We start from the raw sequence: 17,554 nt of genomic DNA on the forward strand, positions 1-17,554 counted from the left end.
TTATTCTTCCTCAGCGGGGAAAGTCAGTTGTATCAGCAGCAAAGATGCAGACAAAATGGAACATTCACACAAGATAAAATATTGTAGAAATAAGAATATGAGACTGAACAAATAGTAGTGTAGAGTTATTAAATATAACATACCCAGCTTAAAAGGAAATTGTGTGAGACTTTTAAACATTACTTAAGATGAATTTTATGAGATCAAGGAATGAAAAATGTACCCAATTAAGAGAAAAAAAAAAGTGAAAATTAGCAAACATATATGACCTTAAAACATCTACTTAGATCAAATAATTGCAATTTTCCACCAGAAAAGGTCTATAAACAGGCAAAGAAAGAAAAAAAAAAAACACCTGGTGGTACCAAACAGTTCCCAGGAAAACATTTGTTATAGGGTTACAAAGGAGTCGGTTTTCAAGTTAGTTTGGAAGGTTATTTATTTTTTACAGTATTTTCTTTTTACAGTATGTGCTACTATTGCAAGTTTAGCAGAAAAGGGGAAAATGAAAGCTGTACTATTTGTTGCACAGATATCTGCAGATTGACACAAAAAAAGCCAGGAAGTGTAAGAATACATAAATGTAAAACCCAACTAATAAGTGTGTTGTAGCTATTTCTGGGCTAATATATCCATGCAGCTGCAGCTTGTAAATGAAAACCATTTAGTTAAAGCTGCAGGCTTTTCTCTCCATTCAATCTGTGATGCTTTCCTTCTGCCACTTTTCACCCTCCAAGCTGAATTGGTCTGATATCATGTCTAATCTCACTGGTTGATGGGATCTCACTTAGAAACTCATGTGCATCCATAGCAACAAGTGTCCCCCGTTTCCAGATCCACGTTTTTTTTTTTTTTTTTTGTGTGTGTGTGTCTCCGAGGTAAAAACCAGACAAATCAGCACGTTAGCAGCATGGACACGTCTGCAGGGAAGCTGTTTCTATAGTAACCACAGCACCGCTCTGCTGTATGGTCGGTGTCGCTACGACAGTCCTATGTTTAAATCGTTTTTAAAAAAGAAATATTTTCTGACTGTGGATGGGTTCAAAGCAGTAATAAATAAAGTTTTGCTGCAAATCAAAGGATTTTCCTCCGTTTATTTCTTTTCCGTTGATCTGTGGTTGTTTCCGTTCTTCCAGATATCTCCTGTACCTCCAGCTGAAGAGAGACATCTACCACGGTCGCCTCCTGTGCCCCTTTGCTGAGGCTGCATATCTGGGAGCCTGCATCGTACAGGGTGAGGACCAGATCAGAGCGACGGGGAGACCGTGTGTCCGCACCCAAGAAATGTTTTTTTGTTTTTTTATTATTAGAAGTCTTCCAAAGAAATTCATCTTTGATATCAGTAGCATATGTAGAAAGATTTAGATAAAGTCTTTAATTTGAGTTTGTTTATACAGAGTGGGAAAATATCCCAATCTGTGATTTTTTTTTTTTTAATCACATGTACAAGGGAAACTTGCTACAGTGCATGGTGTCATGAACTCTATGAGATGCCACATTTTAAATAAAGATCAAGTGCATTCTGCCAGAAAACTGGAAAAAGCTCATCACTGGGTCTTTCACTGGTATAATGAGCCAGAACATGTAGCCAAATCAACACAAAGATGGCGCACCAGACAGAAAATCTACCTTCCACCATGACAACCACCTAAAGCCTGTGGAAAACTGTGGAGCGAGCTGAAGAGAGGACAACATGATAAAAAGAGGGTAAAAAGAGGGCGGTAAAAACAGCAGGTGGGCCAACAAGTCTGATTCAGGTGTTTTTCTTAAAAAATCATAATTTCCTAATGTGTTTAACATTCCACATTTATTAAATGAACACAAAGTAAAGGCTTCATTTTTAATTTGACATTCTGCCGCTAGAGTAAAAGAGGCCTTTGAATACATCTTTATGAGGGGTGCTGTAAGTACAGCTGGAGTTGAGTGGAGTGGAGGTAAAGAGAGGCGTGGCTTGTCACACGTCTTGTTTTGGTCTACAGACAGTCCTCCAGCCCAGCTAGTCGTAAAATTTTGCTTATTGCTCCTTTAAAGTCTTTAAAAATTACAGAGTGTTACAATGTGGTAATGCTGTAACAATAGCGTTAAGCCGTTTCTGACTGTCACAGCAGTTGGCCGATTTGTCTGGATTCTTGCTCATTATCAAGTAGCAGCTGAAGTTATTAGAGTGATCTTATAATCCCCCATTTTAAAAGCCCAAGATATCAATGGAAACCTCAGGGAAAACGGATAAAAAGTGACCCCCCCCCCCTTTTTCTCTCAATTAACAGTAACAGATAAACGTCATATCACAGTCGCTTTGATATGGATTAGGAAGCTCTGCCGTGTAAATGAAAGCTCCTGGCTGATGCACACGTCTGTGAGCTGTGCTAACATCCTCTCATTGGCTCGTGTCCTCAGAGAGAAGAGCGCGACTTGCTGAGTTATCTCAACCCAGAGCGTGTCTGCGGCGTATCATTGGCAGCTCTGATTAACGAGGACAGGTCCCCGTCCCACTTTATTAAAGGTGTTGATTAGGGAGCTGGAGAACAGTTTGAGGATTACTGTTAAATTAAACTCAAGGCAAGTTTTTAATTTACCCTTTGTTATGGTTATTAATCAAGAAGGGATCCAGTGTGGGTCAAGGGGATTTGATGTGGATCCAATAAGCAATTTGACTTCGTCCGAATCAGCTGCACATTGGTACCGACGTTTGTGAAAATGAACGTTTAATAAGGGGGGGAAAAAATGTGAATTTCATCCTAGCTGCAATCTTAAATCATTTATCTCTTTTTTTTAAACTGTGTTTCTTAACTCAGCCTCTCTTGCTCAGACGAGGCAGCCATAACATCAGAGGGTTAAACACGAGATTCATAAGAAAAAAATGATGCAGCAGAAGGTGCAGTGAGATACTGAAAAAAACAAATCCAGACTTAAACTTATCTGTTTTTTTAAAGTAACACAGATAGACACAAACACGTCCAGCAGCATCTGCATGATCAATCACCATGTGAAATTGTGAAGTTTCGTATCAGACTCCAATAAATCTGATATCAGTCCCCTTTGTGAACGATATGAACCACTGTGACGTTGCATGAATTAATCCTTCAGCGCTCCTTCAATGATGCACTCATGCCTGCAGTAATTACTGTGCAGTAATCTTAAGGCATCATTTACAGAAATGTTCAATTTGGCATTTCCTGAGAAATAAGAGTGAAAAAAGGCATTAGCAGTAGTGTGATTGTAACATATGATGGACCACAGACTTCTCAGCAGGGCGTGATTGCTTTAGGAAAGAAGCTGTTTCTGAGTTTATTAGTTTTGGATTTGATGCTTCTGAAACGGTTCCCTGATGGGGAACAGTCCATTGATGATCCGCTGAAACAATTTGCTTCTGGTCAACCGTTCACTACACATTTGGACATCATTCAGTGTGTAAAATTCTTGGTTAAAATGCCTGTTTTTTTCTGACATTACTTTTTTCATCATTTAATGTGACATTTTTTTCTCTGTACAATTTAATGAAAGGAATTATAAAATAAAAGCAGCAATATCCTGGTTGCAGAAGTGTGCACACCCTTAAATGGATGCTTTATCGAAGCACCCGTTGATTTATTTTAAAGATTTGGTCGTCTTTAGTAGTTTTCCATCAGCATTTCACATATTGATGATGTGTGAATATTTGCCAAAACTCTGATTCACAAAGGCTCTCCTGATTTATCAGATTGTAACTAAATCTCTTGCTTTGAGATTTCATATTGTATCTTGGCTGGAAGTTTCGAAAACGTACATTTTCTTCTGTTAAAGGAAATTGTTTGGTAATCTTGCTCCGGTTTCCTCCCACTGTCCAAAACCTTACCGATAGGTTGATTATTCTCCATCTATTGCTCTTAGAGGCGAGTGTGTGGTGGTTTGTCCCGTGTGTCTGTGTGTTGCCCTGTGATGGACTGGCGACCTGTCCAGGTGTGCCCTGCCTCTCATCCAATGACCGCTGGAGATAGGCAGCAGCCCTTTGACCCCAGATAAACGGGTATATAAAATTAATGAATGGATGGATGAATGAATGAATGTATAATGGCCAAAAGTTGTGATTCGGTTCCATCAGACTGTTACAAACACTTGGGTTGGTGACAGTTTGTTCAGGTTTAGATGTTTTCTTTGGAAAAAGGGATTCTGTCTTTAATCGAGACCTATAGATGTAAAACAAAAGCAGAACTAACCAGATATTCCCAGAGTTTCGTCCACATTATTATCAGGCTCTGGGAAGCCTCACTGACCAGTTTACATCTTGTCTTTTTATCAATAAAAATTCATGTTGCTCCACATTCATTACTGTTACTGTTGTTCCAGAATTTCTCCATTTATTGATGATTTTACTGTGGCATACTGTCAGGTTCAAACACCTAAAACATTCATTAAACAAACACAAGGAGGAGAGACACCAGATCAGTTAATTGTCATATATATATAAAACGCAGTGGATATTTTTGTACCTTTCTCTTGACCGATGCCTTTAGGAAAACTTCACCAGAGCGGCTGAACTTTATTTTGAGTTAATCAGATTCACTATAATAATAAAGGTGTGTGCCTAGGGAATCTGAGTACTGGCATTAAATCAAAATGTGCTTCAAACAAATGGTATGAATAATACCTTTGAAATCTGATTTCAGCACCCTTTTTTCCATTGCTACATGTGACAGTTTTGTTTGTTTTAAGATAAACTGTGCAGCATAGACGTTACATAAAAGGTTTTACTTTGGATGGGACATTTTAGCAGGTGTCTGCGAACATTTTATATTCACGTTTGTTGTGCAAATCCTATTGGCATTCTCTTTGGCATCAAAGCCTTGTGACTCATTACACTGATTCTTACAGGTTTTCAAATAAAAATAGAAAAAATAAACAGAATTAGCTCAATTCATTCAATAGTTGCTGTTTGGTTTTCTAAGTACCAAGATTTAATGAAGCGTCATAGTTTTAGCAGATTGAACCTGAAAAAGACAGCAAGGATCCCCCAGGGCGTGCATGTAAAAGAAAAGCTCATCAAAATGAGAGTGGCAAGTGAAGATTAAGATAATTTGATGGTGCATTTTTCTACACGAGCTCACCAAGGTTTGAAACAATCTGGAGAAATTTCTTCTCTCCTTCTAATCTTGAGGGGTGCATAGCATCGTAATTCTGTGCAAATCAACGATCGATAGGAAAGGTACACCCTCCTTGGGTTCACGTGTCCATCACAGGGCAACACAGAGACATATGAGACAAGCAAGCTCTCACACAGACACTGGTACTCCAGGGCAATCTGGAGTCTCCAGCTAACATGCCATGCATGTTTTTGGACCATAGGAGAAACTAGAGGAGCTGGAGAAAAGCTGTGCATGCTTGGAGAGTTCCAGCGAACGAAGCACGCTTATGGTCGGCATAAATTAACTGAAATCTGTCTGATAAATGTTACTAAACACAGGCTGATCCTGCTTTTATATTGCGTCAAGCACCTGCAGATGTAACAGCACACCTGCAGCCAAAAGTCCACCAGGTTTCATTCACTGCTGCTTCTTTGGTGTGATTGCCTCTAAATCCAGACTGAAACTTCTCCTACAATTAGAAAGATTTAAGGCAAGATTCAGCAAAAACTGTGGGACACTTGTGAAGGTTATATGCCTTGCCTCCATATTTTGCTCTAAGATAATCTACTTTTCGGCGATAACGCTGCTAGACGTCAGAAACACTCCATCAATATCCCTTTTTTCTTGCAGCCGAGCTCGGAGACTACGACCCAGAGGAGCATCCATCAGACTACATCAGAGACTTCAAGCTGTTCCCTAAGCAGTCCCTCAAACTGGAGAGGAAGATTATGGAAATACACAAAAACGAGCTCAGGTAACAACACAACACAGCAGAGTGTGTCTCTGATGGGGTTCTTTTGTTGTTGTCTGGAACGTGGCCCGTGTTTTCAGTTTGATGTTAGTCGAGGCAGATGCTCACTGCTGTGATCTGTTTTTTTAGAACAGGATGTAATACCTACAGAGAACAAAAAGACTGACTATAAGACTAATTATGTGATGCCTGTCTCTCATTGCATTTTATCATTTTAATCGGCATTAAAAATGTAGTTCAAACAAACAAACAGAGACGTTTCATATATTCTGTTGGACAACGGTGTCTTAGGTAGTAGGATTCAAGAAAATTGCAAAACATTAACAGGTAATAATTTGACATTTCCAGTCGTGCCATTTATTACGTTTCTTTTATGGCTATATGAACCCTCTCCACTGGGCTGTTTGTTTTTCGTGTCTGACGTAAATTACCTCACGAAGCTGGTGCCCGACACGCTTGCGACGATTCCAGCACATCAAAGGCAAACCCATCATTTCCCACAAGAGCCTTCGGTCCACCCCGACGGGTTCGACTGATAGGATTAACAGCATGTAGATTAACACTGAGCTAAAGAGGGTTCAGTGGATTTCTACAGTCAAGACATTTGAAAGAGGACTTGGGGTTTAACTTTGCCCATGGAGACAGGCAGTGGGCACAATTTTAATGTTGAACTAAATGTTGCAAGTCTTTGTCAAAAATTTGCCACTTGATAAGACCCCCTCAAGTCCACACCTGTGTCACAATAATGAAAGCCATAATTTAAAACACTGACAGAGACTGGTAATAGAAAGTGCAGTTTTAGTGATGCTTAAATTCTGTGTCTATGCATTCTTTCATCTATCTAAGGGGTCAGTGTGCGGCACTGGCAGAGTTGAACATGCTCCAAAGGGCACACAGCCTGGAAACGTACGGCGTCGACCCTCATCCATGCAAGGTAATTAATCCAGACAGGTAAATGTTACCTTATTAATGAAATTCCTCTGGTGAAACTGTTGCAAGTCTACTTTTTTGAAAAAAAGAAAAGAAAAAAAAAACATGTTTTTTTCCCCTATAAACAAAACTACAGGAATTAAAGAATGAACGGCGTTAATCATCAGTAAATGTAAATTGATTTCGAAGGCTTTGAATTATGTTTCCATCTGTTCCTCATCTGGTTTTCTGTAATCCAGTAATATCTGTGTGTGTCATGTATAAATAGGTTTAATATGTCTGCCATTTAACAACAGATTGCTACATTTTGTGATTGCATTTATAACACTCGTTATAAAAGGATTTTTGCCGTCTGAAAGTAAAACTTTCCTTTTTTTATTATTATTCTTAAAAAGAGACTCAAAGATAGTTTAAAAAAACTTTTTATCTAAAATTACAAATCAAGAAACTAGTTAAACCTGCTTGGTGTACTCCTTTCTACAGTAGTTTACTATTAATCCGTAGCTTTACATCATGACCTTTATAGTTAAATGGAAAAAAAAATGTAAATAAAACCCATTTTTTCTCAGAATCTATAGAGGATGAGGCAGAGATTAAAATAATGAGGAAATGCTCCAGGGCTCAGATGCAAATAAGTGGATTTTGTTTTGTTATTCCAGTAAAAGTTATTCCAGTAAAACTAAAGGGGGAAAAAAAAACTCCAGCGATCAATCATATTGATTAGTCCAAACACATTCTTGATGTAGCAAGTCACATTATTTATTCCCTTTTTGCAGTTGGACCATAATAAAAACAGCTGAATCTGTTGTTTACAACCTGAAAACACATCTCATGCTAGCTTGTATTCTCATGTATGATGAAGAGGAGTTTGTTACATAAAGTGCATTTAATTGTAGGCCTATAATATATATTTAGTCTCAAAGAAATTTGTGAAATCTGCCCATAATTTCAGGACCAGGAATATCAATAAAAAAGAAGTCTTTGTGTTTGAGATGAATCCCTTGAATCATTTAACACGTTTTTCCACTGATTGGTTGTAATTACTGTTTTCATTGAAGCAGATTGTGGATGACAGAGAGTAAAATTTAGTGTTGAACACTAACATTTTTCCCAGATAGATATTTCTAACAGGGCCACTGACATAAAATTCAAAGCAGGTGTTTGTAACAACCCAAGTAATCCAAATGTAAAGAAATAAAAGCAAATTAGTCCATAATTGTTGAGTGAAAAAAATTGGAATGACACAGAGAATGAGTATTGAGCTCACTGACAGAAATCTGTTTAATATTTATTTTGGTAATAACCACAGTTCTTCCACATTCGCACTCTTCAAATCTTGAAGGATTTGAGGTCCTCTCTATATACCCTCATCTTCTTTTTTTTACTCTATATTTATAATGGGAATCAAGTCAGGGGGTTATATGGTCCATTCTAACATTTTTATTTTCTCTCCCTGAAAGACTTTCCTTGGTGTTTGGGATTATTGGCTTGCTTGGAAATGCACACTCATTCTATGTTCAGATTCTTATCATGAATGCCCTGGTACACATCTCTCCATCCTTTCCTTCTATTATATGAAGTCTGCCAGTATCATATGTTGTAAGATGTCCCTACCTGCGAACATCACTTTTCAGACAATGTGTAAAGCCGTTCCTCCTCCAAACATGGTGTGCAAGGACATACAGGAAGTTCAGCCTCAGCATTTCTTCAGCAGTGGAGTCTTATGCAGTGAGCATTGGACGTCATCATTATCGGTTGCAACTGTTGTTGCTTTTATGGGGAAAACTGTACTTGCTACTTCCACGTATTTCTGGATTTCTATGCATGTACTCATTGGCAACTCTTTTGATTATTCCTTTGTCTCTGTCAGAAATCTTATGAGGGGCTAATGGCTGTGGCTGGTTTACAGTGAAATGATCTTCTATCCAAGTCTGGATTATGGCTCCTCATTGGAACATTGAGATGTTTGGAAATGCAGCTGTAACCACAACCATTAGCTTGTTTTGTAGCGGTAAGACCTTTTCTAAGGGTCTCGTTCTTGTGCCAGTCTTACTGCTCTGTGCAATAATTTGGTAATGAGAAACCTTTTTAGAGACCACCAGTTCATTTTAAACCAGCTGATATTGCTTTGCATATAGCGACAGGAATGATTTCTAAAGGCTGAAAGGTTTCAGCTGATTTCTGGGCTTTCTATACCTTTTTAAAACTTCCTCTTTTTCATGTGTTCAATACTAACTCCCTGTACCCTTCCATTGCATTACACATACCTTTATTTAAGGGATCATTTACTTCAATTTAGTTGTATTTGGGAAATATTTGAGTTGTTTCTAATATAAAGTGTTCATTTTATAGCAATAACCCCATTAAAAATAATTAAACTGAGGAAATATTTCATGTGATCTATACTTCTTTTACACACTGTGAATATATGGTATATTTGGAGATCAACTGGGGGAAAAAAAAGACAAAATAAAACAGTGGGGAAAAAAACACCTGAAAAAGTTTAGATTGCTAACACGGATCTGCTCAAAGTTTATTTTCTCTCACTACATCCAATTAAGTGATTTTGTTTACTTTCCATTTTAGTAGAGATCATTGACTCCCCCCCCCCTCCCCCCACTGTTTATGTGTTTCCAGGACTTTACAGGCTCGACGGCCTTTCTGGGTTTCACAGCTACAGGATTTGTGGTCTTCCAGGGAAACAAGAGGATGGCAGACAGAAAAGGGGTAAAAGCAGTAGGCCCAAAGAACAGGTAGAGCAAACAGTAAAGAGAGCGAGCGAGCGAGTCGAGCGAGCGAGCGAGCGAGCGTAGCGAGCGAGCGAGCGAGTGAGGAGCGAGCGAGCGAAGCGAGTCTATCGATCTATTATCGATCTATCTAGACATCGATACATCGAGACATCTATTACAGCAGATACATGATATTTGATACATCGAATCTAGACACTATCTATACAGTCTGATATATACATCTATCTATACATCTATCTATACATCTATACATATATACATATATATGTATAGTGTGAAAATATTGCTGTTGTGTCTGCATGTTATGTTATCTATGTGTCTGTCTAAAAAAAAAAATTCACCATGGTAACACATGGTGACAATAACGATTCTTGATTAAATAAAATAGAAACAATTGTTTGATAATAAATGCCTTCACCCAACCACTAACAAAAAATACATAATTAAAAAAAAATATTATCCTTTATATTCTCTGAAAAGTTTAAACCACTAAAACGGAAAAAACATTTGAAATTCTCCATGGGGTATGTAAACTTATGAGCCCAACTCTATGTCATGACAACATTTCTAGATTTTTTTTGTTCTCAATCTAGAAAATGTGTTCCTTTTTCAGTATACAGAAGAAAAAAAATCTTTTCCTGCATACATTAAACACGTGTTTTCTATGGTGAATTATCTGTTTTGCAGGGCTGACGTCAGCAAACTAAAGTTTGAAGGCAAAACCTTTTACGTCATTGGTGTCCAGAAAGAGGTGAGCAGTGTTTCTGTCGTTCAAAAGTATTAATTCATATATTCCTCTGTGATGCTGATAAACCTTCACAAGTCAGTCCCATCATCGTGTTAAATCGATATCTCCTCCCTCTAACATTTGTAGTCCAGAAACACAGACTGTCATTCTGATTTACATCCACGTCTATCGTCTGAAATCAACCCACCTCTCCATCCCTCATTCCCTCTCCTTCCAGTCTTCCCCTCTACCCCTGCGTGTTCCCGTCCATCACCTGTATTAATAGTTCTGTCTTTAACTGCACTGTTTGTAATATTGTCCACCATCACACACAAATGTATATGTGTGTGTCGCTGTTTCAGATCTCCTTAACAGGCAGGATTCACTGTAACAGGATGGTGCGTGTGTTACAACTGATCGTCTCCCTCGCATTACGCCCTTTGACTGTGGCCCGATTCAAAGCATTTCCTCACGGATAAATGACATCCGAGACATGCTTCGCACCAAAAGTGGGTGTCCCAACATTTGGGACACGTGCTTCGTCTCGATGTCGCACATCCTGTGGAGTTGTGGTAGATTTGGAGCAGCACTCTTGGAGCTTTGCATATCCGCTTACCTTAACTGTTGCGAAAAACTGTGTTTAAAGCGACTAAAACGTGCTTGCTCTTTAATCTACCTTTCAGCTGATTGGTTTCCGCCAATCTCCTCATTCGTAGCAGCTTAACCCAGCTCTGCCGTCGCTGCTCAGCATGTCAGTGTGCCTGCTTGTCTGTTTGGCGACTCACAAAGGCCGGAAGATGCAGTTTTATCTTTGTGTTTCTGTCTCTTCTCTCTGTGTGAAAAAAAAAAAAAAACATAGTCTTCACTGGTGAGTAGCCATAAGTAACCACAGCAGCACAAAGCATTACTGAATCCTCAACACGACGCCTCTCCTCGCAGACCTGCCCTCACCTCAGAGAATGATCGGAGTGACGTTTTATGTCTTCCTCATTTTGTTGTTTAGCGTTGTTTGTGTCCTTTTGTCTTGTGTTGTCTCTGTTTTTTAGTCGTTTTTAAAGATCGCTTCACTGTGTCCTGTAATCCTTACAGCCACATGATCCAAAACGCCCTCACAGCTTCAACATCAATTAGCTAGATTACGCAATAATATGATGCGTAATCAATACCATTTTTTTTTCTGTTTCTTCTTTCCAACCATGTTTCCTAATGTTTTGGTTTTTGGGTGTCTATGTGTGTATGTCATCATTGTCTTTGAAGAGTTTTCCACACACCTGATCATGTCACAGATTCACAGATTCACCCCTCACCCGTGTTTCCCACCTTGGCCTGATTGCAACTTTTTCACTCCCTTATAAAGGCAAGAATAAAAAATGTGAAATAAAAAATATATAGACACAATACTGTTAATGCAAGCCTGATTTAAAACAACCCGCAGAGACTTTATCTAGCGTTGATACTTAATGTTGCAAATATAAAATTCTCAGTGTTATAATGCAAATAAATGCATTCAGACCTTTTAAAGTTCAAGAGTAGACATGCAGCGGTTGGGGGGTCTGACAATAAGATAATCCATAAAAGATATTCTTATTTTATGGGGATGAAATCAAAATTTTAAAATGTCAAAAACATTAGGATCCCATCAGGTATTCTTTGTGTTTTTTAACGCATGTGATCAGATGGATATTTAATATCGATTTCAGCAATGCTGAAAAATATGAGTAATATAAACAAACAATTAAAACTGAAGAACAGACCCTTTAATTAACTTCAAAATTCAATACAAGAATTGATTTTGGAAACAATTTGGACACCCCCACGTTTATTCCCATATACATTTCAAAATCTCATCCATTGAAGATGGACATCAGGCGCACAGGATGAGAGATTGTCGTCCAGAACTGAGGAAGGTTTAAACTTCATACTTTTACCTTGATGTGCTCCTGACTGGTAAAGTGAGAGTAAACACCATGGAGAGATCAAAATAGCTACAAGTGGAGAACATTCATAAAGACCGACAACAGACCCAGGGCTGGCTGTCCAAGCAAGTTCACCCTGAGAGCAGACCACAAGACTACGTATTAAAAATGCAATATACACAATAGGTTAATAGAAATATTGTTGTTGTAAATATGAATATATAGATATTTAACTATGTAAATTTTTTGAAAGAAATGATGTATTACTAAGTAAAGTTTTCTCATAACATTTACGTTTAAAACCTAAAAACAATTATTTATTCTTAATAATGTTGTAAACAATTTAATTTATTTAGTTTAACATTACGCTACAGCAATTAAAGATGAATTAATTCTATGTCCTATACATAGTTACAGTAACAGAGGTGCCAATAAATGTGCAGGGAATTGCATATATATATATATATATATATATATATATATATATATAATACCTAAAGTCACAAAGCAGCTTATTGTTGAACCATTAATTAAATGTCTTCAGGCCCTCCTTTAAAAACACATCAGCATTTCAGCCATCGTGGGACCAAAGACTATTTGTCAATTATATTCAAACATCTTGTCTCTTTCACACATGTAACCACAGATTTAGCTGCTGTTGTGCATGTTTGTTAATTGCAATACAAACCTAATATTGCCTTGCAACGGTGGTCTGCACGATTTTGTCATGTTGAAACCACAAACCTCAGTGCATTTCTTTGGGATTTGATGTGACAGAGCCACACAATGTGCAAAATTCTGAAGTGAAAATAAATTTATATGTGCTATTTACAAGCAAAGATGTACTTTCCTGATTCATTTTAAAAATCCAGGTAGAAATAAATATTGAGTAGGTCCTCTGGAGGGGTTAATCTCAGGAAGTAAATGACATGCTGCAAAAATAAAGATGTCTAGAAACTTATAAAAGGTCTGATGTCCAAAATTCAAAAACATGGACCAAAAAAGAGCGGGCAACATACACAAATGCAGAAACCACTGACATAGGGGAATGACAAGCAAATGAACCAAATTAAGCAAAGGGAATTATATAGGGAGGAGAAACTTGTTGGTGGAACAAGACACAGGTTGAGACTAAATAAGCGGAGAAACAGCAGCAGAGAGAGAAAAGCGGAGAATAGAGGCAGAGGCAATTTGGCACGTAAACACAGAGAAGACTGAAAACAAGAAATTAAGAGAACACTGAAGAAAACAATAATAAAATAATGCAGAAAACTACAAATGAGTAACTCAGTAACAGAAGAGTATGACACAAAAGCTAAATTTAAAAGAAACACCAGAACTTAACACGGAGAGGGTCCTTGACCGGCTGGAAGGTGAAGTTATGACCCCGCTCTGAAGTGTTTCTCAGCCTCTAACAGGTTTTCTTCCAGTGATAACCTGTGTTTAGGCCCATCCCCCAGACCAGCTTCCTTTTCTGTATTACAGAACAGCATCCCCACAGCATGATGCTGCCACCACTGTGTATCACTGTAGGGAATTTGTGTATTTTTTGGGTTGGTGTGGATTATTAGGTTTACTTCAACACATAGAGTTTTACAAATAGGCCTAAAAACTGCATTTTGATCTAATCTGAGCAGAGGTCCTATTACCTCATTTTGACTGTCTCCTACATGGCCTGTGGCAAAGTCCAAATGGGATTTAATGGGTTTCTTTCAACAATGCCTTTTTTTTCTGGCCTCGCTGAAAAGGACAGATTTTTGAAGTGCACAATCAACAGTTGTTTCAACAGAGTCTTTCACTTGAGCTCTGAATCTCTGCAGCTCCTCCACAGACAGACAGACATGGTCTAATGCTCCTTACCACATCCTCTATCCCTCTTTTATAGAGGGACAAACCTGTTAGTCCAGATCTGGGGGAAAGGCAGCCTGTTGCTGAACATTGTCTGAAATGGCCACCTGAGGTGCTGCCACCACAGCACACAGCAGCGTTTAACTGGACGCTGGTAAAATATCCACAAGAGTTTCTCGCAGATTTAAAAAGGTCAAAGTCTCCTGGGGAAGTACAGCTTGTTGTTCCTCCCCCAGCCCAAGATACTTAAGTAAGTAAGTACCAACAACCTCCACCTCCTCTCCCTCAATATGAACTGGTTGTGGGGTCGGTTTGGACTTCCTGAAACTTACAACTAGCTCTTTTGTGATGGTCCATTTGCCACGTCCCGTCATGTTTAGGTGGACATGTCCTTGTCTTTGTAAGTTTGCATTTGTGCCACACTCTTTTCATTTTTTTTAATAATGGATTGAAAAGCGCTCTGTGCGATGTTCAAAGCTTGGCCTAATATGCTATAATCTGACCCTAACGTTATCCCTGGTTCTAACAAAACCTCTGAGGCGCTCACAGAAAGGCTGCATTTACACTGAGATTGAACCACATACTGTTACTAAATAGGTGACCTCTGAAGGCAGCTGGTTACACAGGTTTTTATTAAGGATAATCAGAAAAAAAAAGACTTTTATATTTAAAACGAATGCCATTCATTTTACGATCATACACCACCGTGTGTGGGTCTGTCCCATTCAATTTAAAATGAAGTACACTGAGCTTTACGGTTGTAATGTGATTCCGTTTTAAAAAGTTGGGGTACGAACACTTTTGCAAGGCACCGCCCCTGATGCATGATAAAGAGGGAGCTGCGCAGGAAAGGAAACGGCTTAGACAAAAAAATAAATAAATCAGAAATACATCAGAGTTGGCTCTGACGTATGCCTCATATTGTGTTTCCATGAAATTGACTTCACCATTTCCTCTCTGCCTCTCGCTCCCACTCTAACCCCCGCATTTGAGCGATATCGATCTGGTATCTCATGTAACCAGACACGCAGGATTGAAAACGAGACATCTACAGAAATAAATCCCCTCTCCCTGTCCATAAAGACCCACCCTCTGCTAGCTACAAGCCCTCTCGCCGCTGAACGCCGCGGCCAAATCACTATATCTGTCTCATATCTTGCTAAGCTTACAGCTTTGGATCTGTGGGTCAGCGTTTTGTGCAGCTCCCTCGCATTATGTCCAGCACTTCCCCCCTCATTCGCACGTCTCTTGACAATCGTTCACTCTTTTCGTTCTGTCTGTCTCTCCTTCTTCTGTGCAGAAAAAGCTGGTGTTGACATTTCACACCTCGACTCCTGCAGCGTGTAAGCACCTATGGAAGTGTGGGGTGGAGAACCAGGCCTTTTACAAGTGCGTCAGCAGATACAAATGCATTTGTCGTGTTTATTCACTGAACGTTGCTTTTTCATCCAAAAAATGCTTTATACACACTTTACGGACAATAGAAAAAGATTTGCAGAGGAGGAAAATCAGAGGAGAAAACAAATAACGAAGGAAGAAAATGGAGCTTAATAAGGCCAAACAGGGGGGGAAATAGCAGTAATTGCTCAGAAATGTGTATGGGTAACAAAAATGATGTTGGTTTAGAGGACTGAGAAAATGCACTTATGGTAAGGAAATTAAGGAGATAATTCAAAGAGTATTAAAACCAAGATCAAAATAATAAAAAACAGGGATGAAAAAAGTTAAATGCAAATTAAATTTCAAGGACTGATGTAAAAGTTAATTATTCAAAGCAAAAAAACAAAAAACAGACATGATGTAAAATCAACCAAAGATCTACTAGAATTACAGGTATAATTAACTTATTTTGCATTACAAATAAAAAAAAAAATCTTAATCAGAAAAATCTGCTCAAAGTTACCCTCTAAGTTTTAGAATGCATCTCCAAACCCTAAAAGATTCATTATAAAACTTAGAGGCAGCCAATGCAGAGACTTTAAAATTGTAGTAATGTGAGTGCTCTTTAGGGTTTATGTCATCTTTCATCTAGCTGAAGTTTATAGTAGATGTAGAGGAGTTGTATTATTTACTGGTAGATCAGCAAGTAGAACATTTTAGCAATCTATTCTGCAAGTAACCAAAGTGTCTATTAAAGTCTCTACATTGGATCAAGGAGAATCGGTCGAAGACTGTCAATAATGTTCTCAATGTGATAAAGTGTCATTCTCTTGTAACAAAAGTAAAACGACAATAAAATGTAACTATAAGATCTTTTATTTGATCTGAAGGGTGAATTCAGAGAGTTTTACATGTTTGCTGCACATTTCTCCCTTTATTTCTGAAAGTTACTGGCAATTATTAGAATTTAAGTTTTTCTCTTGATCGGGCTGAAGAAAATCATTTGTCATCCACGACTTAATATGTAAAATATTATTGAAACATGCAAGTCGGTCGAGGCAGATGACCGTTCATACTGAGCCTGGTTCTGCTGGAGGTTTTTCCTTCCAGCTAATGGGTGTTTTTTCTTCCCACTGTTGCTTCATGCTTGCTCAGGATTGCTGCAAAGCCATGTACAATGCAGACGACTCTCCCTGTGGCTCTACGCTTCTCCAGGAGTGAATGCTGCTTGTTGGGACTTTGAAGCAATCAACTGGTTCCCTTATATAGGACATTTTTGACCAATCTGTATAATATGATTGATTTTGACTTTGTAAAGTGCCTCGAGATGACATGTTTCATGAATTGGCGCTATATAAATAAAATTGAATTGAATTGAATTGAAGTCTGACTGCGGGTTCTCAGGAGTCACGGCAACACAACGGGTCCTGTTATCAGCGTAGCTGTGAAAATGATGTGGTATTTCCCAGTGGAGGAACAGCGCAGTTAAAACCAGATATTTACCTACACTGTATGCAAGGACACAAGCCCCTTTTCCACGCTGTCAGTAAATGTAATTAAATATTTATTGCTTTGAGTCAGTTAGGCTTGCCAAGTCTGGTCTCCTCACTAAATACATTGCAGTGAATGAATCTGGGAGATTTTTTGCCACAGTGCTGTCTTTCAGTACGTTTGCACATTAATTTCTACCGATGGCAGTCATAGTGCGCATGTGCTAGGGCTTCCCCAAACAAGCAGATTCTGTTTTTCCTGTGTACACGACAATGGAGGTGCAGCCATTTGTGTACAGAGAGAAGAGGAGAGGGGAAGAGAACACAGCCCTGGGGGGCAACATCATGTGAAGTGTATGGAAATATCAGATTTTAGCCATATGAACAGGAAACTGTAGAGCCCTAAAGTTGAGACTTGTGCAACCCTGTACCTCAGTTCAGAACATTTAGATGCTGAGTTTCAGCTTACTAAAATAAATCTCTGTCAGATGTGATTTAAACCACTTAAGAACAGCCAGAGGAGGCAGGAATGAAAGCCAGCTCATATGTCCGACAAGCATCAGAACCCCGAAATCAAATCAGAGTAAACCAAGTTTGGAAATGGCTGCCAAGCATCACTGATGCTCTGGCCTCATGATAAACTTTTAGGTTAAACATTGA

At 38.6% G+C, this 17,554-nt stretch overlaps 1 protein-coding gene across 1 annotated transcript in view; it reads left to right on the forward strand.

Annotated features, from left to right (window-relative positions):
* The window catches only part of frmd3 (FERM domain containing 3), a 71,204-nt gene that overhangs the window by 31,909 nt on the left and 21,741 nt on the right, over positions 1-17,554 (forward strand). Inside the window, exons 5-11 of the mRNA XM_036143827.1 lie at positions 1,137-1,234; positions 5,733-5,856; positions 6,700-6,787; positions 9,421-9,494; positions 10,206-10,284; positions 10,623-10,658; positions 15,325-15,413. Of these exons, the coding sequence (XP_035999720.1) occupies positions 1,137-1,234; positions 5,733-5,856; positions 6,700-6,787; positions 9,421-9,494; positions 10,206-10,284; positions 10,623-10,658; positions 15,325-15,413 (588 nt within the window). The remainder of the gene's footprint in view (positions 1-1,136; positions 1,235-5,732; positions 5,857-6,699; positions 6,788-9,420; positions 9,495-10,205; positions 10,285-10,622; positions 10,659-15,324; positions 15,414-17,554) is intronic.

This window comes from Fundulus heteroclitus, chromosome 12 (genome assembly GCF_011125445.2).
Source record: "Fundulus heteroclitus isolate FHET01 chromosome 12, MU-UCD_Fhet_4.1, whole genome shotgun sequence".
NCBI lineage: Eukaryota > Metazoa > Chordata > Actinopteri > Cyprinodontiformes > Fundulidae > Fundulus > Fundulus heteroclitus.